We start from the raw sequence: 20,059 nt of genomic DNA, 5'->3' as shown, positions 1-20,059 counted from the left end.
TAAAGATTTGAGTGGGGTTTGAACCCACAATCTCCAGATCATGCAGCCAGTGTGCTAAGTCACTGATCTACTTGCTACCTGCCACAATGCAGTCTGCTGTTCCCTTTGAGTACAACATTGATAAAAAAATAAAATACAAAAAATAAAATAACAGGAGATTTGTCTATTGTTTATTTTGCTGTTGTTTATCTCTAGACGTTTGAATGTTTATGAACCACAATGGAAACAAGTCTCTGGCTCTTCTGTCATTATCTATTCGGCCTTTTAAGAACAGCATGCACAGTGGCTCACTGGGTACAGACTAGCCTGCCTGGGAATCAGGAGGGTGCAGGTTCAAGTCCTGGCTCTGACATAGTGTCCCAAAATCATGAAAATATGACATAATATATTATGCCGTCCCAAACCATGGACTATAGTATGTCGTTTTTTCATGATTTTCATCTTTTTTTCAAATCCTCCAAAATCACGAAAAACGACATGCTATAGTATGCCGTCCGAAACCATGAACTATAGTATGTCGTTTTTTCATGATTTTCATCTTTTTTTCAAATCCTCCAAAATCACGAAAAACGACATGCTATAGTATTCCGTCCGAAAAAAATTATAACTTTGGCATGTTACTAGTCCTACATACTTACACCTAGAATCCCCATTCAAACCTATTTAGGTTCATCTTACGGTGGACATGTTTGCCTGAAAAGGAATCTTTGAAATGTTTTATAGTTTTAGAAATATAGTGCTTTAAATTTGAGAAATTTATAATGGCAGATAGTGGCACGTCAAAAAATCACGATCTGCTATGGAATTATTTCCTGGTGCCCTCGCACTGAGACACTATTGGATCCGTGGGACTGCGGGAACACACCTATTTCTCCATTTCCTGAAAAGTAAAGGTTTTGGACATACAAGATAACCACAGTGACAATAGAGCATCGACGTCCTGACGTCACTGTCAGTAGAGGGCGCCAGTCCACAGGTTTGTGTACTTTTTATTTACATTGAAATCCCCATAGGGGGATTTTAGATCTCTTCATATAAGAACTGTGTTTGAAAACTAAACCTATCATCCCGGCCTTTTCACTCATATGGATATGAAGCATCGACTGAAGGTGGATGCTTCAAATGTACAGGTCAGAGGACATTAGTGGCAGCGGTGGCCGAACGGATAGCGGCGCGGTCTTGATACCGGAAGGTTCCTAGTTCGAATCAGCCGTCCGACACGTTAAAATTACCACCGCTGAAGTGCCCTTGAACAAGGCATTGAACCACTACAATGAAATGTGTTCTATGAGCAGGGCCTGGCTGGAAACAAGTTATTGAGCTTAGCCCAGATACCCTGGGTAAATATAGATTTCATTTAATTTCATTTCATTTGACCTCTGACCTGGTGAGTGACGAAAACCTTTGTTCAAAGATTTGCACAAAATGTCATAACTTTTTCAAAAATATCACATCTACAAGCTCATAGCATGGCACCGAGTGCCGCGCTATGAGCTTGTAGATCTGCTATGTTTCAATAGCAGATATTTGCAAATACAGTAAATAAATGTAATTATTAACCAACATTCCTATTTTGGGCATTTCATACGGACAAACATTTGGTGAAAATATTGAACATTAAAGCATTGTGAGCTTGTAGGTCAGCTATTTTGGTGGTGGTGTAGAGATAGAATGGAGGGGGCCGAGGCCTAGTACAGACCATGGGGTCAACAAAGTATATAGAGTTTAAATGTGAAATGTGATATTAAAGTGAGAAGAATATATTTTATGTATTATTTCCACAATGAGTGAACTCCCTTTAATTCGGGGTCTATACCGGTCTACACCATATCATCAGAAACAGAACATTGCAATTTGCAAGTAACTTTGATTTGGACTTACTCACAATGTATAATATACTCCCCAATGATAACAGAAGCAACAATGCAGTACAATACATATATTTATTTATCATTATATTTCCCTTCAGATGTGTTCACTGATTACAGTACAGTCCAGCTTCCGATTTAGAGCACAAGTTGCACAACCGGAAAAAAGAAGAGAAAAAAAAGAAAGAAAAAAGAAAAGAAAAAGAATGTGATCTAAACAAATCCATGTAGTGTAGTATTATATGGATTTATAAAAAACATTCTCTGCTTTCAGTTCTGAGACAGCATTTGTGTCAAAATCAAGCTATATTCAACTGCTAATAAATAATGAAAAGAACATCACAGAAACACATTTACTCTGTTCTTTCTGTTGGGATATGTGGTGTTTACATAGTCATACAACTAAATATTACGAGATTTGATAAAAATGTAACAACGTGCACGTGGCCGCGCGCAAGCATATTTGCATTTTTTCTGCTCAAAGCGAGAAAATCTGCGATGATTAGGACCTTATAAACAAGCTAAGCTAATGATGATGCTACCACTGGTGGATTCTGCTCCTCTTAAAGCAAGCAGCAGCAGCTATGGATGGCTATACACTTCCTGGTTAGTCAGGGGGCTGCTCTTCTTTGAGTTTGTCACACATTTCTCTGGCACCTGCACAACACTCACATGGAATGTGTTAAAGGACCACTTCACCACTTTTCAACCTATCTTCATATAATAGGTCCTCACTAATAATCATGATAAAATGGCACGATTTTTTTCTACTCAGTCTGTGTCTCATGGGAGGGTTGTGGGCAGTTTAGAAACCGTCCTCCAGTGACATCATCATTAGGCAGATTCTTTTTTAAAACAAGATTTTTTTACAATTTTTTTTAGATTTTCATTATCGTGAGAACGATGGCTTCCATTTTCGCATTGCAACTTTTCAGGACTAGAAAGCCTGCAGTTTCTATTAGCTTGTATTCCCCATCGATGATGTCACTGGAGGACGGTTTCTGAACTGCCCACAGCCCTCCTATGAGACACAGACCAAGTAGAAAAACAATTGCGCCATTTTTCCATGATTATTAGTGAGGACCTATTATATGAAGATAGGTTGAAAAGTGGTGAAGTGGTCCTTTAATGAGTAACTGACTGAAACTCGTGTCACACTGTTAACATTGTGACAAGAGCTTTTCTCCAGTGTGGACACGCTGGTGTTCCACCAGGTGACCTGACCGACTGAAACTCTTGTCACAATGTTTACACCGAAAAGGATTTTCTCCAGTGTTTTGTCCAGTGTGGAATACTTGACAGACTGAAACTCTTGTCACAATGTGTACACTAAAAAGGTTTTACTCCAGTGTGGACACGCTGGTGTCGCTTCAGGTTGTGTGACTCACTGAAACTCTTGTCACAATGTTTACAGTGGAAAGGTTTTTCTCCAGTGTGGACACGCTGGTGTGCCTCCAGGTTACCCGACTGACTGAAACTCTTGTCACAATGTTTACATTGGAAATGTTTTTCTCCAGTGTGGACAAGCCGGTGTGCCTCCAGGTTACCTGACAGACTGAAACTCTTGTCACAATGTTTACACTGAAAAGGTTTTTCTCCAGTGTGGACACGCTGGTGTGCCTCCAGGTTACCTGACTGACTGAAACTCTTGTCACAATGTTTACATTGGAAAGGTTTTTCTCCAGTGTGGACAAGCTGGTGTGCCTCCAGGTGACCTGCCTGTTTAAAACTCTTGTTGCACAGTTTACAGTCGAAAGGTTTTTCTCCAGTGTGGATACGCTGGTGTGTCTTAAAGGCACTTGACTGACTGAAACTCTTGTCACAATGTTGACAGTGGAAAGGTTTTTCTCCAGTGTGGACGCGCTGGTGTTTCCTCAGATCACCTGACTGACTGAAACTCTTGTCACAATGTATACACTGAAAAGGTTTTTCTCCAGTGTGGACACGCTCATGTTTCTTCAAATCACCTAAATGACTGAAACTCTTGTCACAGTGTTTACACTGAAAAGGTTTTTTTCCAGTGTGGATACGCTGGTGTGTCTTAAAGGCATTTGACCGACTGAAATTCTTGTCACAATGTGTACATTGGAAAGGCTTTTCTCCAGTGTGGACAGCTCCACTTGTCTCCCCCCAATCATCACTGTCTTCAGTGACTGCAGTGTCAGATTCAACTTCAACTTCAACTTCGGAGCAGTGTGAAGAGATGTCTTCATCAACTTCAATTTTCACTGCTAGTAATGTCAACATCGACCCACCAGGCTCATCTAGTAGTAGTTCCTCCTGTTTATCTTTAATGTGGGGAGGCTCTGGTTCCTCCTGGAGGTTAGGTAGGTCTGTGTAACCTAGGAACAGGAGAGGGGGGTAACATAAGCAGAGAGAAAATCATTGTGTAATCATTGGATAAGATTGATTATCCTACTTACTGATTTGTTTGTCTAGTGTTTTAATGAATTAGCTTATCAATTCATATATCTATTAATGGTATAGTGCAATGTTTCTCAACCTTTTTTCACCAAGTACCACCTCAGATAATATCTGACTCTCCAGGTACCACCATTATGACTTAAGTTAAAATACAGTATTGTACACCTAACCTATCCTATCCTCCTTCACACAAGGCAAATTAAAGGGACATTTCACTGCAAGTGAAGAAGAAACTGCAGTCACTCAATGTTGATAGTATTTGTAGTAGATAACAGCAGAACAATTTGAAATTTGCACCCTCTAGCCAGAAAAATAGTCTGTGAATTTGACTAGGGTTTGACTGGATTGCTGAATTGCTCCTCCTTGGAGGTGTGACGTTTTCCTCCATAAACAATGCCACATGCTAGGGAGCCAGTGTTGCCATGTCTACTTATTATAAGCAACTTTGGGGTTGTTTTCCTATAAAGTTGCTTGTAAATATTTGTCGTTGCAGTTTTTACGGCTTGTCTTCAACATTTTCATGTCAAGGACCCCAAATTAATTTGTATTTTTTTACATGTAATTTGTGCCAGGGAGCCCTGTATCTATTCTGTGTATCAGATATGTGGTGTTAAAATGTTTAAAAAATATTCCACATGTTGCACTTTTTTGCAGATTTGCAGATTTTTTGGAAAATAGCCAGCTTATGTGCCCAATATGCACATAATTTACAGGTATCGTATATAACAAGAAATGTGTCTAATGTGCCTAATATTCTTTGGGTTTGCACTGTGTATTGATCTGGTTGCTTATTTCTCTCGTAAGTCAGTCAGATCTGGCAACAATGCAACATTTGCATGTATCAACTTACGGTTGATAGTATGCTGTGGCCTGTCCAGACTTTGTCAACTTTTGGATGAATAAAAAAAACACGACTTGAAGTTATTTATTGTACACAACGCGAAGAATGCTTTTCCTGGACCAGTAAACATGCATTTGGAGTTGGACTATGGCATATTTTGTTTTCTCTATTGAAAGAATGTCTTCAGGAATTAGCCCGGACCCGCTGCGCATCTCGGCTGCTCTCATTACAAGGTGAAAAACATGATTTGTCGGGGCGTCCGACTATTCCACGGACATTCTACTCTTCTGCGGATGGTCGAGAATTCCACGGATGGCTTTGGAATCAGCGGTAAATGCCGTGATCGCGGATTCCTGTGGGGACTAATTAGGAACCCATAGAGGCTTTGACTTTGTTTTACAATTCTTTGTTGTATAAACACTAGGCCTGTCAGTCGATTAAAATATTTAATCGCGATTAAGCGCATGATTGCCCATAGTTAATCGCCGATTAATCGCAAATGAATCACATATTTTTTATCCGTTCTAAATATACCTTAAATCAGTGGGTTTTAACATTACTTTAAGTAATGCATTTGTTTAACAATTATTCAACTCTTGAGAGTGTAACATTTTTCTTGGTTTAATTTTACACTCTCAAAAGTTAAAGATATATAAGGGTTCATTTGGTTACCAACCCTCCATCATTTAGCTGTGGGCCACCTGGAATCCCCTCAGGGACCACTGGTGGTCCCTGGACCACTGGTTCAGAACCACTGCTTTTTAAGTTTTAAATACTCAACATGGGAGAATGCTTGCTTTATTGCAAATGCCATGGAAGAGGGAAACAAAATCATCAACTCACACACACACATACACACTCTAAAACATTGTGAAGCAAATTAATTAATAACGAGCCCAACGGAGGCATTCAGCCTACGTGACGACTCCTCACAGCTGCTCAACTGACAACTGCCCAGTGCCCGGTCCGGAGTCCGGACTGAGTGGGAATGGTAGAGAGAGAGTGGGGGGGGGGGAATGAGAGAGAGGCGGGGCTATTGGAATCTGGCTGGCTGCATTCACATGTATGCGTCTCTCAACCGTTCTGTCAAACTTCACCGTGCGTTAATCGCGCGTTAATTAAATTAACGTCGTTAAAAGGACTTTGAGTTAACGCACGATTAATGCGTTAACTTTGACAGCCTTAATAAACACGTTTGTCAGAGAGAAAAGTGCATGGCATCTCGTCTCTGTTCATTTTATGACAGTCACAGTCACAGTAAGTAACCTGGAACTGGCACATGTGTTACAGCCCAATGTATACTAGTCGTAGGACAGGGCCACGTGTCGAAAATAGCAGATCTACAACCAGGGGTGTGCTGAAGACAGCCCACTAGTTCTCGGAACCCATCAGCTTGAGAGATTAGAGTTCTGAAGCTTTTTTATTTCCACTACATCTACCATATCACACGCCACACCCCCTTGCTGACGACACGTTGCCAGGCCCTATTAGCTCAGTGGCAAAGATTTCAGCGTGCAGAAGAACCGGGTTTGAATCCAAGGTACAACAGGACAGTTACAGAGGAGCACATGTTTAACTAGCTATAAATGAAATTAAACGGTACATACCCATCCTGTACAACTTTACTACGGGTTGCAGCGTTGCATCAAACAGTCCATGTCCCTGGTCCATCTCCCGCTGTTCCTCTGACCGTGCTAAATATCTTTTGGAGGCCATTTCTCCTGATGGTGTGAGATCTCCTCCCGTGGTGATCTGTTGAAATCACCAACATAAAATAATGTTTAGTTATCATTCAGCAACCTGAATGATAACAGCCACCTGATATGCTGTCTCCATCATGACCATCGGACATAGGTGACACACACACACACACACACACACACACACACACACACACACACACACACACACACACACACACACACACACACACACACACACACACACACACACACACACACATTCCATCATTGGCTGCCTCTAAGCCAATAGGAGACTTAACCATAAAACCCATAGTCTGAACGGCAAAAAACCCATACTCTCAACGCAGCAACGTGAAGCGTGAGCTGAGGCAGAGGCTGCAGCACACACACTGATTATACATTTATACTAGGGCTGACCCAAAAAAATCGATTAATCGACGATCGATCGATATGCACGGGAATCGATCTTGAAATAAAAAATCGAATAGTCATTAAAAAAAAAAAGCGGCCGCTTTTGGTCCGCGAGCCGGCCCCATTTGGTCCGCGAGCCATACTGCATGCTGGCGCCTCGCAGACCTCGCAACGCCTCCTCCCCTCTCCCCCCTCCCCCCTCACTCAAGTACGCCCCGCACCAATCCGATACCACATTTTATTTAATCACGTGATGCGCGCAGCACGGTGAGACGAGGCCGCCGGTATTGAAAACGCGCATCTCCAGCCATAGGTGTGAACGGCTTTGCCGACGTGCGAATGGGGGACAATTTAAAACAAAGGCGGCTTGCTGTAGTTTGCGACTAACGAGAGAGAGAGAGAGAGAGAGAGAGAGCGAGAGAGCGAGAGAGCGAGAGAGCGAGAGCGAGAGAGAGAGAGAGAGAGAGAGGCAGAGAGAGAGAGTCGCGTTAGAGAGAGAGAGGCAGAGAGAGAGAGTCGCGTTAGAGAGAGAGAGGCAGAGAGAGAGAGGCACAGAGAGAGAGAGAGGCACAGAGAGAGAGAGGCACAGAGAGAGAGAGAGGCACAGAGAGAGAGAGGCACAGAGAGAGAGAGAGGCACAGAGAGAGAGAGAGGCAGAGAGAGAGAGAGATGCAGAGAGAGAGAGAGATGCAGAGAGAGAGAGAGAGAGAGAGAGAGAGGAGGGGGGTCACGTTAGCAACAGGCTAAGCTCACAGCATATCGGTACGTTCGTTCTATAAACGGTAGATCCGCTCCCGTTTGGGGGCTGCTCCCAGCCCCTAAACGGTAGCGATCTACCCTTTAATAGAACGAACGTACGGTGCATTTGTTGCATGAAGCGTAGATCTGCGAGCTCGCAGCACGTCATGTCACAAACCGAAACAGCTCTCATTTGGTTTTGTCATTTTCCTCTCTCCGCAGTAGACTGCTGCTCTGTGCTGAGTGCTCTCGTTAGTTTTATTGTCCGTGGCCATGAAAAGTGCGTTCTCTCCCGAAGTTTGTTTGTTAGTTGCGGCCGCACAGGGCCTCACGGAGTCGCAGACGGCATTTTTTTATTAGTTGAAAAGGAACGGCTCCTCTCTCTCTCTCTCTCTACCAATATTATACTGCCATGTCTTAATACAGTGTTGCTTTTTACAAATACAATAAGCAAATGAAGAAGGTTGATCACAAAGTTAGTGTGCTACTTTGATGGGAATGCGACGCGATTAAGAATACCTGCCTGGGTGCTGTGCGAACAGTGAATCATTATATAGTTTCTTACCTTGTTGTGGCTCGTGCTGGTTTGAAAAAAGAAGAATTATAGGCATAATCCAATTATAATCCAAGGTTTGTTTGTCTGGAGGATGGAGATCCAACACTATGTCATATTATTAAAGTAGGCTAAGTAAACTTTAAGAAGAGCTGGTCAGTGAGAAGCTGCTCCGCTCGGCTAATTGATCTGACCTATATTTGCGCAACTGACTGGCATTTGGCAGCACCTCGCTGCTGTCATAAAGCCTCGATTAAATGACGTTTTATTTCACTTAATTTTACGGCAAGATCAGGAAAATGCCTTTCCTTTACACTTGCGTGTGCTGTTTCCACGAAGCCTCTGAGTTTATTTCAATTATAAATGCAAAATGCTGTTCGTCCTGTGCTGCTTTGGATTATATATTTTTTATTTGAGAGGTAATGCCTGTGTCAGGCAGTTTTATTTAATGTTGACTTGTTACGGTCGGATGTTTATTGGGTCAAAGCAACAATTGTTGCTTATTGTTAAATAAAATAATTGAGACCAATCCAAGCATGCGTTTCTCTCTGCTATATCGTTGTTTTATTTATTTTACACCGGGGCTCCACCGGGCGCGTCAGCGTCGCGTCTCCGTCACCGTCAGGGAATGTTCCCTTTTTAATCAATGAAGGGTGGCTCCACCCCCCCCCCCCCCCCCCCCGTCGGATGACGAAGCGTCGACGATCGATCGCTATTCGTTTCGAAGCGTCGATCATCAAAAGCGTGATCGAAGGTCAGCCCTAATTTATACATGTTCATAAACAAGTTTATGAATGAATAGTAGGGCTGCTTATGGACAATTTGATATTTAAAGTGTCCACTGGAGCAAAAGTGAAAACATTCACCAAAAATAGCAGATCTACAAGCTCACAACGCATCAAGTTGTGACGTGTTGTGAGCTTGTAGATCATCTATTTTAGGTTTGGTAGTCCATATATTAGGTTTGGTGGTCCAAGTATAAAGGATTGAAGTGGTTAAACTGAAGTGACATTGATAGATTCCAAATATTAAGTATTCTGCAGCACCACTGGACTTGTGTCACAACACCCACTGGGCTAGTCACTGTAACCCTAACCCACCCACTGGGCTAGTCACTGTAACCCTAACCCACCCACTGGGCTAGTCACTGTAGGTTCATCTTTAACCCTAACCCACCCACTGGGCTAGTCACTGTAGGATCATCATTAACCCTAACCCACCCACTGGGCTAGTCACTGTAGGATCATCATTAACCCTAACCCACCCACTGGGCTAGTCACTGTAGGATCATCATTAACCCTAACCCACCCACTGGGCTAGTCACTGTAGGATCATCTTTAACCCTAACCCACCCACTGGGCTAGTCACTGTAGGATCATCATTAACCCTAACCCACCCACTGGGCTAGTCACTGTAGGATCATCATTAACCCTAACCCACCCACTGGGCTAGTCACTGTAGGATCATCATTAACCCTAACCCACCCACTGGGCTAGTCACTGTAGGTCCATCTTTAACCCTAACCCACCCACTGGGCTAGTCACTGTAGGTTCATCTTTAACCCTAACCCACCCACTGGGCTAGTCACTGTAGGATCATCATTAACCCTAACCCACCCACTGGGCTAGTCACTGTAGGATCATCATTAACCCTAACCCACCCACTGGGCAAGTCACTGTAGGATCATCTTTAACCCTAACCCACCCACTGGGCTAGTCACTGTAGGTTCATCTTTAACCCTAACCCGCCCACTGGGCTAGTCACTGTAGGTTGATCATTAACCCTAACCCACCCACTGGGTTAGTCACTGTAGGATCATCATTAACCCTAACCCACCCACTGGGCTAGTCACTGTAGGTCCATCTTTAACCCTAACCCACCCACTGGGCTAGTCACTGTAGGTTGATCATTAACCCTAACCCACCCACTGGGCTAGTCACTGTAGGTTCATCTTTAACCCTAACCCACCCACTGGGCTAGTCACTGTAGGATCATCTTTAACCCTAACCCACCCACTGGGCTAGTCACTGTAGGATCATCTTTAACCCTAACCCACCCACTGGGCTAGTCACTGTAGGATCATCTTTAACCCTAACCCACCCACTGGGCTAGTCACTGTAGGATCATCATTAACCCTAACCCACCCACTGGGCTAGTCACTGTAGGTTCATAATTCATATTTTTCATTCATTACGTACATATTTTTCATTAAATTAAAATAACCAATTGACCAGCCTCTAAGCTGGTCAACAACCACCAAATGGACAAAAGTTGTTTAACAAACAAACATTCAAGTCGTATTTTTGAGGGGCGCTAGCCCCTCCTATGCCCAGCTTTACGGGTTTGCGTGAACACAAACATTGGCTTGTGATTGGCTGATCACCCCATCACAATGATTTGATTATCTGAGCAAAGTACATATTGAAGACAAAAGTGAAGGCAGAAACGTGACGACGCAAATTGTGATTGGCCGGAGGCTACAATCCTACCTACAGTTATAGACGTTGCTGTGTTGGTTTAGAAAGTTATAATTAAGACACTGTCAGAGTCAAAGCATATAAAATGAAACAAAACTCAATCAAATTGTGTTTTCTTTTCAGATATGTGGTGCATAAAACTAAATGCTGCTGGTGTATAATACACTTTATAAACCTTAAAGGAGTAGTTCATAATAATAATTTTTTTTATTTTCTACCAAACACTTTCCATTGGGACCCGTACTGGAGATTGCTGTTCATCACATTTTTGGCTTAGGAAACAAAACGTACATGTTTAAAATCTCAATTTAAAAATGGTACTTATCCGTTTATCTTCAATTTCTTACTGTTTTGCATGTCTGACTAATACATTATTAAATCAAACTAAATGAGCATACTCAGAGAGACAATTATGACAATGCCACTGTATGTTTCAATTAGAAAATAATAACTACATGAGTTATTAGTGTAATAAAACAACAATATCGAGACGTATAAAAGGGCTGAGAGAGTCTATGAAAGCAGTTGGTTTTGTAACAACTTTAAAGCCAACTAAAGGTCTATTTGCCAGTGTTTCATGTATGTGACATTTTTATTCATTGTTTCCTCTTTCCATGTTAAATAATATTTTTTGCCTTCATGTTCAAGGTTATAATAGAGTGTAGAGACAGGAAACTGAGACAGAGATCAGGAAGACACATCAATGACAAAGTCATCTGAAAGACAATTATTTATGGTCAGACTTTGTATTTCAATGGTGAGTCAAGCCCAAGCAGAAGTAGCATAAATACAAAAGAAGAGACACTAGCTGTCAGAGTCAAAGCATATAATATTATTAACAGTAGCCTATAAGTAGTACAGTCAAAGCTTATACTAAAAGTATATGTTAATATGGTACTGGCTGAAATGGTCATGAACACACAGTACTGCTTCACATCTGGACTTGTAAATGCATAATAACCTCCATTTTATAATAATAACCATTTTTAGAATTAAAATACAATGTAAGTTAAATCTTTAAATTAATTACACTTCAGAGCCTAGAAGACGGTGGTCTGGTTCCTGTACAGGACTGTTGGTCATACTTTGCATTTCAATACAACCTAGTTGTCGATGGGCCGGTGTGTGTGTGTGTCCCTCTAACCTCTGACACTCATGGTCATTCAAGTTCCCATAGAAACTTAATTTGTACATGATTGGCCCAAATTCATTGGTTATGCTGTGATCCCTTTGCTACAAAATCAACAAAGGCACAGTGAGTTTTTCGAACTATTCTGCATATCCTGTTGTGTTTACATTTGCATTACATTTTAAAACCCAGAAATCTCTATATTAATGTCCTGTCTCCCACTATTCAAGCAGATGTTGGACAAGTCCCTATAGAAACCTAATTTGCACATGATTCCTACATGAAAATCCTTCCAGCTTTGGTGAAGGAACAGCTGTTTGTGATATTGTGTTAATACTTTGATATGAAAAAGGTTGAAAACCACAGATTTATGGTATATTTAGAACGGATAAAACAATATACGATTAATTGTGATTGACTGGACAATCATGCGATTAATCGTGGTTACATCATTTAATCGATTGACAGCCCTAGTTAGTATGTGATTTTTCATAACAGCACCTTAATTAATCTAGCAAAACTGTTGTGCTCATTCAAACAATTACTCAAGTAAAAGTAAAAAAGTACAAGCTCTGAAAAGTACTTTTAGAGTAAAAGTTAAAAGTATTTTTCTAGTAACCTAACAAAGTTACTAGAAAGTAACGATGCCCAACACATGGCTGAGGGAAGTAGTGCCTGGGGGGAGGGTTTCTCCAGCCCCCCCTCAGACAGGAGGGGGAAAATAATAATTTTAATCAAAACAGATTTCTGTTACTAGGCCTAATAAATATGCTGTATCACAGTATCGGCGCCTTCCCCTGGTTAATTGCCTGTGTAAGTTTGCTCATGTGTGTGCAGAGGGAAAGTAAAAGCCACTTTTCTGCGTGAAAATGCGCATGCACAAGGCGCGTGCACGTGCATTTTGCGGTCAGATGTGACGCGCAACCCCTACCAAACGTTCAGCACCTCCTACTGTAACTATCTCCCTGCGGCCCTGCCAACACTGATCTTATCTAACCTTGCGTTCAGTGACCTGTGAAGCTTTTATTTACAAGGGACTTCTTGGTCCCTTATTGTATTTGTCTGTTTTTTTCTTCTCCTTCTTCTTCTTCTGCCAAAAATAGCAGTTCTGGCTTAACCGTGCAGTCGTTTTTCACAAAACTTGGCAATAATATGGTAGAGGTACGGTGAGGATGCAAAGCCCACGACCATTGGCCAAAGGGTGGCTCTATAGCACTTTAAAAATGCAAACTTTGAACGGGCATAGCTCATGAACCGCTTGACCGCAATACAACTTTGATATGCATATGCGTCTCCTCATGCCAAACAAGTCTTCTGACTTTTGACCTCTGACCTTTAGCTCACCCACCATCTTTATAGGAAAAACTGTTTAAATCTATCTCCTCCCGGTATCTTTGATCAAAATGCTCGAAACTTGCTGCACGTGAACTTTGGACCAAAATCTAAAACATAGTGTCTTGTTTTGTTTTTTAAGTTACAATTTACAATTTACAATTTAGCAGACGCTTTTAATCCAGAGCGACTTACATTAAGCAAGAACAAAAGCATGGGAATACATCACATATATAAAAAGCATTTATCCAGAAACATGCGTAAGCTAAGAACGTAACTAGAACATATCTATATATAATGACACTATACATATAAGCTATACATATATATTATACTATGCTGTACTGTTATTGTGCTGTCTACATGACATGCTATAAGTCGGTTTCAAATGCTATCTAAGTCTAAAAAGTGCTGTCTAAGGGGGTAGGGTAAGTGCTATGGGCCATGGTCGAGTCTGAAAAGGTGGGTTTTCAAACTACGGCGGGAGTGATCGGGAGTGATGCTGCAGTTCTGATTGCAACAGGAAGTGCATTCCACAGTTTTGGGGCCAGAAGGGAGAAGAGTTTGGGACGTGTGGAGCGTTGTCCCGGCGTTTTTAGTGAGGGTACTTCCAGCTTCCCTGCGTTGGCTGATCTGAGTGCGCGGGAGGATTTGTAGGGTTCAATCATGCTTGCAAGATATGGGGGAGCCATACCTTTGGTTGCTTTAAATGCCAGCATCAGAGTTTTGTATTCTGTGCGGGCAGCGACCGGGAGCCAGCGCAGGGAGCGGAGCAGGCGGGAGACATGTGAGAATTTTGGCTGGTTGAAGACCAAGCGAGCTGCAGCATTTTAGTTACAGCTCAGCAGTCTATCACATTGTTACGTGGTCAGATCCCCGCAGGCTATGTGGATTTATTGATGTTTCTCACTCACTCTAATGAAGCTCTTGCCATACTGTTCACACTAAACAGTATTACGTGAATTAGTACTCTTCTTTCAACACTGACCATAACAGGACAGTTTAAATTCAGTATGTACAAACTTATTTGAATTACCAAAAGCTTTTCCACAGACATCACAATGGTTTGGATTTCTCCCCAGTGTGAATACTTTGGTGTGTTTTAAGGCTTGACATTAAAGAGAAGTGTTGTCCACACTGATCACATTCGTAGCGTTTCTCTCAAGAGTCAAGTGTGAACTTTTCTGGTGTTTTTGAAGGGTGGCAACACTAAGTTTACTTGCAATTAATGAACAAATCAACTTGTGTTATTAATCATCATGCATGCTCATGCAATCAGCATTCTCATACATGTAATGTGTTTAAAACACAGTTTAGCCTTCTTAATAAACAATTGCTTAAAACATTCCATAATGGATCATCATCATGCTACACTTAATTGGTAATGTGGATGTGTTGATGTTTCTCACCCGATCTAATGAAGCTCTTGTCACAATGTTCACACTAAACAGATGTATCCCTCATATGTGTGCACTCATGGCGTGAGTATCCCTCCCTCTTGTTATTCAAACAGAACCATTAGATAGATGGGACAATCAAGTCCCTATAGAAACCTAATTTGCACATGATTGCTCCAAATCCTTCCAGCTTTAGTGAAGGAACAGCTGTTTGTGATATTGTGTTAATAGTATTTGATTGTTCATAACAGCATCTTAATTAATCACAGTTATGTGCTCCTACATTAAAAGGTGTTATTTCATGTGATTGACTGAAATGACCACAGACTGACCACAGCTAAACACAAGCTCAAAAAACATCTCTTGACTTTGAATGTTTGTCTTTATTTGTTGACTGCACACAACCATTATTTACATTTAACAAAGACATAAAGTAATAAACAAAAAATTACGTCTCACTACATAGTTTCATTTTAAGTATATACTAAAAAGTATTAGTATTGTAAAATAAAATCCCATTTGCGACAGAAAAAATGATCATAGCTATTTAAGGGTGCGTTCGGAAATGCGCCCTGAACGCACTGGTGTGCTCTCTTGTCGTTCGTTTATTCAGTGCACTCAGTGCGTTGTCGTTCGAAAATCCAGTGCGCTGCGCACCGGGTGTGCCGAGTGCCCGCACTGAGCGACCCTACCCTGAAGCTGGGGTTGTCCTGGGGTAGGCCGTTTGATTTAGTTGATTTGGTGTTAAGTGACACTAAAATAACGTGTAATCTCTATATATATATGTATTATAAAGCACGAACAAACTGAGATAAAAAAACATCTAAATGTAACCTAAAATTAATCATACTTAAAAAGACCATAATGAATCATCATGCTACACTTGGTTATGGGGATTTGTTGATGTATCTCATCCGTTCTAATAAAGCTCATGTCATACTGTTCACACTATACAGATTTATCTTTAATATGTGTGCACCCATGATGTGAATTAGTACACTTCTTTCCACACTGACCACCAGAGAACAGTTTAAATTGTGTGTGTGTGTGTGTGTGTGTGTGTGTGTGTGTGTGTGTGTACAACCATGTGAACTTCTATTTATTATTTTAATTCCCAGAAGCTTTTCCACACACATCACAATGATTTAAGTTTATCTCCAGTGTGAATATTCTGGTGTGTTCTAAGGTGGGACATTTGAGAGAAGTGTTGTCCATCCATAGGGTTTCTCTCCAGTATGAACTTTTTGGTGTGTTTTAAGGTTGGACATTGTAGAGAAGTGTTGTCCACACTGATCACATCCATAGGGTTTCTCTCCAGTGTGACTTTGCTGGTGTATTTTAAGGCTGACCATATGAGAGAAGTGTTGTCCACACAGATCACATCCATAGGGTTTCTCTCCGTTTTTTTCTTCTCCTTCTGCCAAAAATAACAGTTCACAAAACTTGGCAATAATATGGTAGAGGAACAAAAAATTACGTCTCACTACATAGTGTAATTTTAAGTATATACTAAAAAGTATTAGTATTGTAAAATAAAATCCCATTTGCGACAGAAAAAATGATCATAGCTATTTAAAGGGTGCGTTCGGAAATGCGCCCTGAATGCACTGGTGTGTGTGTGTGTGTGTGTGTGTGTGTGTGTGTGTGTGTGTGTGTACAACCATGTGAACTTCTATTCATTATTTGAATTCCCAGAAGCTTTTCCACACACATCACAATGATTTGGGTTTCTTTCCAGTGTGAATTTTCTGGTGTGTTCTAAGGTGGGACATTTGAGAGAAGTGTTGTCCACACTGATCACATCCATAGGGTTTCTCTCCAGTATGAACTTTCTGGTGTGTTTTAAGGTTTGCCATTCGAGAGAAGGTTTTTCCACACTGATCACATCCATAGGGTTTCTCTCCAGTGTGACTTTGCTGGTGTATTTTAAGGCTGACCATATGAGAGAAGTGTTGTCCACACAGATCACATCCATAGGGTTTCTCTCCAGTATGAACTTTCTGGTGTGTTTTAAGGTTTGCCATTTGAGAGAAGTGTTGTCCACACTGATCACATCCATAGGGTTTCTCTCCAGTGTGGATTTTCTGGTGGCTTTTAAGGCTTGACATTTGAGAGAAGTGTTGTCCACACAGATCACATCCATAGGGTTTCTCTCCAGTATGAACTTTCTGGTGTGTTTTAAGGTTGGACATTGTAGGGAAGCGTTTCCCACACTGATCACATCCATAGGGTTTCTCTCCAGTGTGAATTTTCTGGTGTGTTTTAAGGCTTGACATTTGAGAGAAGTGTTGTCCACACAGATCACATCCATAGGGTTTCTCTCCAGTATGAACTTTCTGGTGTGTTTTAAGGTTGGACATTGTAGGGAAGCGTTTCCCACACTGACCACATCCATAGGGTTTCTCTCCAGTGTGACTTTGCTGGTGTATTTTAAGGCTGACCATATGAGAGAAGTGTTGTCCACACAGACCACATCCATAGGGTTTCTCTCCAGTATGAACTTTCTGGTGTGTTTTAAGGTTTGCCATTTGAGAGAAGTGTTGTCCACACTGATCACATCCATAGGGTTTCTCTCCAGTGTGGATTTTCTGGTGGCTTTTAAGGCCTGACATTTGAGAGAAGTGTTGTCCACACTGATCACATTCATAGGGTTTCTCTCCAGTATGACATTTCTGGTGTGTTTGAAGGTTTACCATTTGAGAGAAGTGTTGTCCACACTGATCACATCCATAGGGTTTCTCTCCAGTGTGAATTCTCTGGTGTGTTCTAAGGTGGGACATTTGAGAGAAGTGTTGTCCACACTGATCACATCCATAGGGTTTCTCTCCAGTGTGGACTTTCTGGTGGCTTTTAAGGCCTGACATTTGAGAGAAGTGTTGTCCACACTGATCACATCCATAGGGTTTCTCTCCAGTGTGAACTCTCTGGTGTATTTTAAGATTGGACATTGTAGGGAAGCATTTACCACACTGATCACAGCAGTGGCCTTTTTGTTTAGCCAAGCTTCTTTGTTCATTCACCTCTGGTAGAACAGTGAAGCCAGACTGATGATGCAACACTGAAATGGAAACAAAGACAAAGGAAATATTGTTTAGAGGCAGTGATGTAAATAGGGTGTGTTTTGCGTCCCAAAACGCACTTTATAGTTTTGGGCCGCACTTCACCAACATGCGTGCATCCACTGGATGCACTACTGTACTCAGCGTACAGTAATAATAATCCACGTGAAGAAAAAAAATCGCGGAAAAAAAATGCGGTAAAACAAATAATCTACGGACACGATCATTTTGCATGGCCGCATGCGACCTCATCCTACGTTATAAACGATAAAATCCACGTAGGACTCGTTGTAGAACCACTAGTTTGTAAGTTAACAACAACACAGTCTGACGGGCGCCGCCATCTTGCTCAGAGACGAGCGTTGAGCGGAGCGCAGCCTGGAGACCAGAGCCGTTTAGAGAGAGAGAGTGACGACAACATAGCGTTCAGTGACTCATGAAGCTCAGTGAATAAACAGTGAACGGGGTTGTTGCAACTCTCTCATCTACACGGCGCTGCCTCCGACAGAAAGACAGGCGAACATTTTTGAGCATGACAAACAGAGTAGACCCGATTGAATGGGAAACACACAGTCTAGTGTGTACTGTAACAAACGCCGTGTTGTATGTTGTGCGTTGTGGACCGGTGCCACCACACATTAACATGCCCCCCCCACCCCCCAAAAAAAGAAGTGCCAAAGCCAACTGCAGGGCAACAACAAATATTAGCAACCCTATTTTCTAAATCTAACATCATCATCTGCTAATGATGATGATGTGTGCTGCTGTGCACACTGCACAGCCTACCTCCTCCATGACTGCTTCTACTTAATCTCTAGGTTAGTTTTGTAGCATTCATTTTTATTTGTATTGTGTAATGTGTCATGAAAAAGATTTCATATAGCCAAAATCATATGAAATATGTATGTAGTATGAATGTAGCTTTTTTTTATTTATTCTAATTTATTTTGCTAGCTTTAGTTATAATAATAATTTCTTCTTCGTTTTCTACATGAATATAACCACATTATAACCATATAAGATGAAATGGGAGTTAAATGCTGCAATTTGTAAAAATGGCAAAATATGACTCTTAAACGTCGCTGAAGTGGGACTCATCAAATGTCCCTGGGACTCATCTAAAAGACCACCCCTGCATCCCGGGACTCATTACATTGAAAACCTATTTACATCACTGTAGAGGTACTGTATCGTCTACAACAACATACACAATTTGGAAGTTAATGTAAACAATTATCAATTTTAAGAGACATTTATAATTTGATTCTACAATTTCCCTCGCTATCCCTCCCGGAACTCCATCATGGCACAAATGATATGTATACAACAGTTATTGTCTGTTGATTTGTTAGTGTTCAAGGCAGGGTTAGGAAGGATAAACTGTTACATGTAGGCATATATGAGCATGCTGATTCTAGATTATTTAGATGGTGATGGAACACATGTTGATTAATTGCTAATGTTGCTAACAACACAAATAAACATGACTTGATTAAAACATCCTTATAACATGCTGTATACCCACATAAACACAATAAGTAACTTACAGAGGTCTTGATGATCATTGTGTCCACCCTGTTGAGCAGAATTGATCCTGGTGTGGTTGATAGAGTTCATCTTCACCTGAAGCCTGGAGTAGACAGATCTGATCAGAAATGATTGATATCCTGGAGGAGTTGTGGAGAACTGACAACTACAAACTCTTCTTATAGAGAGCCTGAGTTGGAACCATTAACTGCTTGGGATTGATTGGCCAAGGAACAATAGAACCATATCTCCACCAACCACAACCTAACAAACTGCTGCATGTGCTCCACCCCTCTCTAGCTACTCCCCCAGGTCATATGCTCCACCCCTCTCTCCTCCCCCAGGCCATGCTCTATGATGCAACATTCTATAATTAAAATGGTAACTAAGAATAATTTGTAAGCTTCATGTTTAATGAATCTAAACTATATCCAATACATAATGATACATTGATGTATGGACATAAGTACACCCTATTAGTCTACCTGAATGTGAGTAACGTCAAAGCATGAGTGAGCATAAATCCAAAAGAACAGACAGACACTAGTGTTGTAGTTCTCGAGACATGGTCTCGTCTCGAGACCACATTTTCGTTGTCTC

The 20,059-nt window shown here is 41.3% G+C and overlaps 1 protein-coding gene across 4 annotated transcripts in view; it reads right to left on the bottom strand.

Annotated features, from left to right (window-relative positions):
* Window positions 1-1,979: 1,979 nt before the first annotated feature.
* Window positions 1,980-20,059, bottom strand: part of LOC306927872 (uncharacterized protein) — a 22,245-nt gene continuing 4,165 nt past the window's right edge. The window contains exons 2-5 of one of the 4 annotated variants that reach the window (XR_013790603.1): window positions 19,480-19,577; window positions 17,894-17,931; window positions 6,741-6,885; window positions 1,980-4,210 (exon numbers count right to left, since the gene is read on the bottom strand). Coding sequence is in view for 3 of the 4 variants with exons in the window: in XM_079507748.1 (XP_079363874.1) it covers window positions 3,198-4,210; window positions 6,741-6,885; window positions 17,894-17,931; window positions 19,480-19,549 (1,266 nt within the window). In the remaining variant the exon portion in view is untranslated. Of the gene's footprint in view, window positions 4,211-6,740; window positions 6,886-17,838; window positions 17,932-19,479; window positions 19,578-20,059 lie in introns of all 4 variants that reach the window. The other 3 variants (XM_079507749.1, XM_079507748.1, XM_079507750.1) reach the window with 3 other exon arrangements.

The sequence above is a fragment of the Electrona antarctica genome, assembly GCF_951216825.1.
Source record: "Electrona antarctica genome assembly, chromosome: 1".
Taxonomy (NCBI): Eukaryota; Metazoa; Chordata; class Actinopteri; order Myctophiformes; family Myctophidae; genus Electrona; species Electrona antarctica.
Note: the sequence above shows the minus strand (reverse complement) of the source record. Positions and strands in the feature narration are given on the sequence as shown.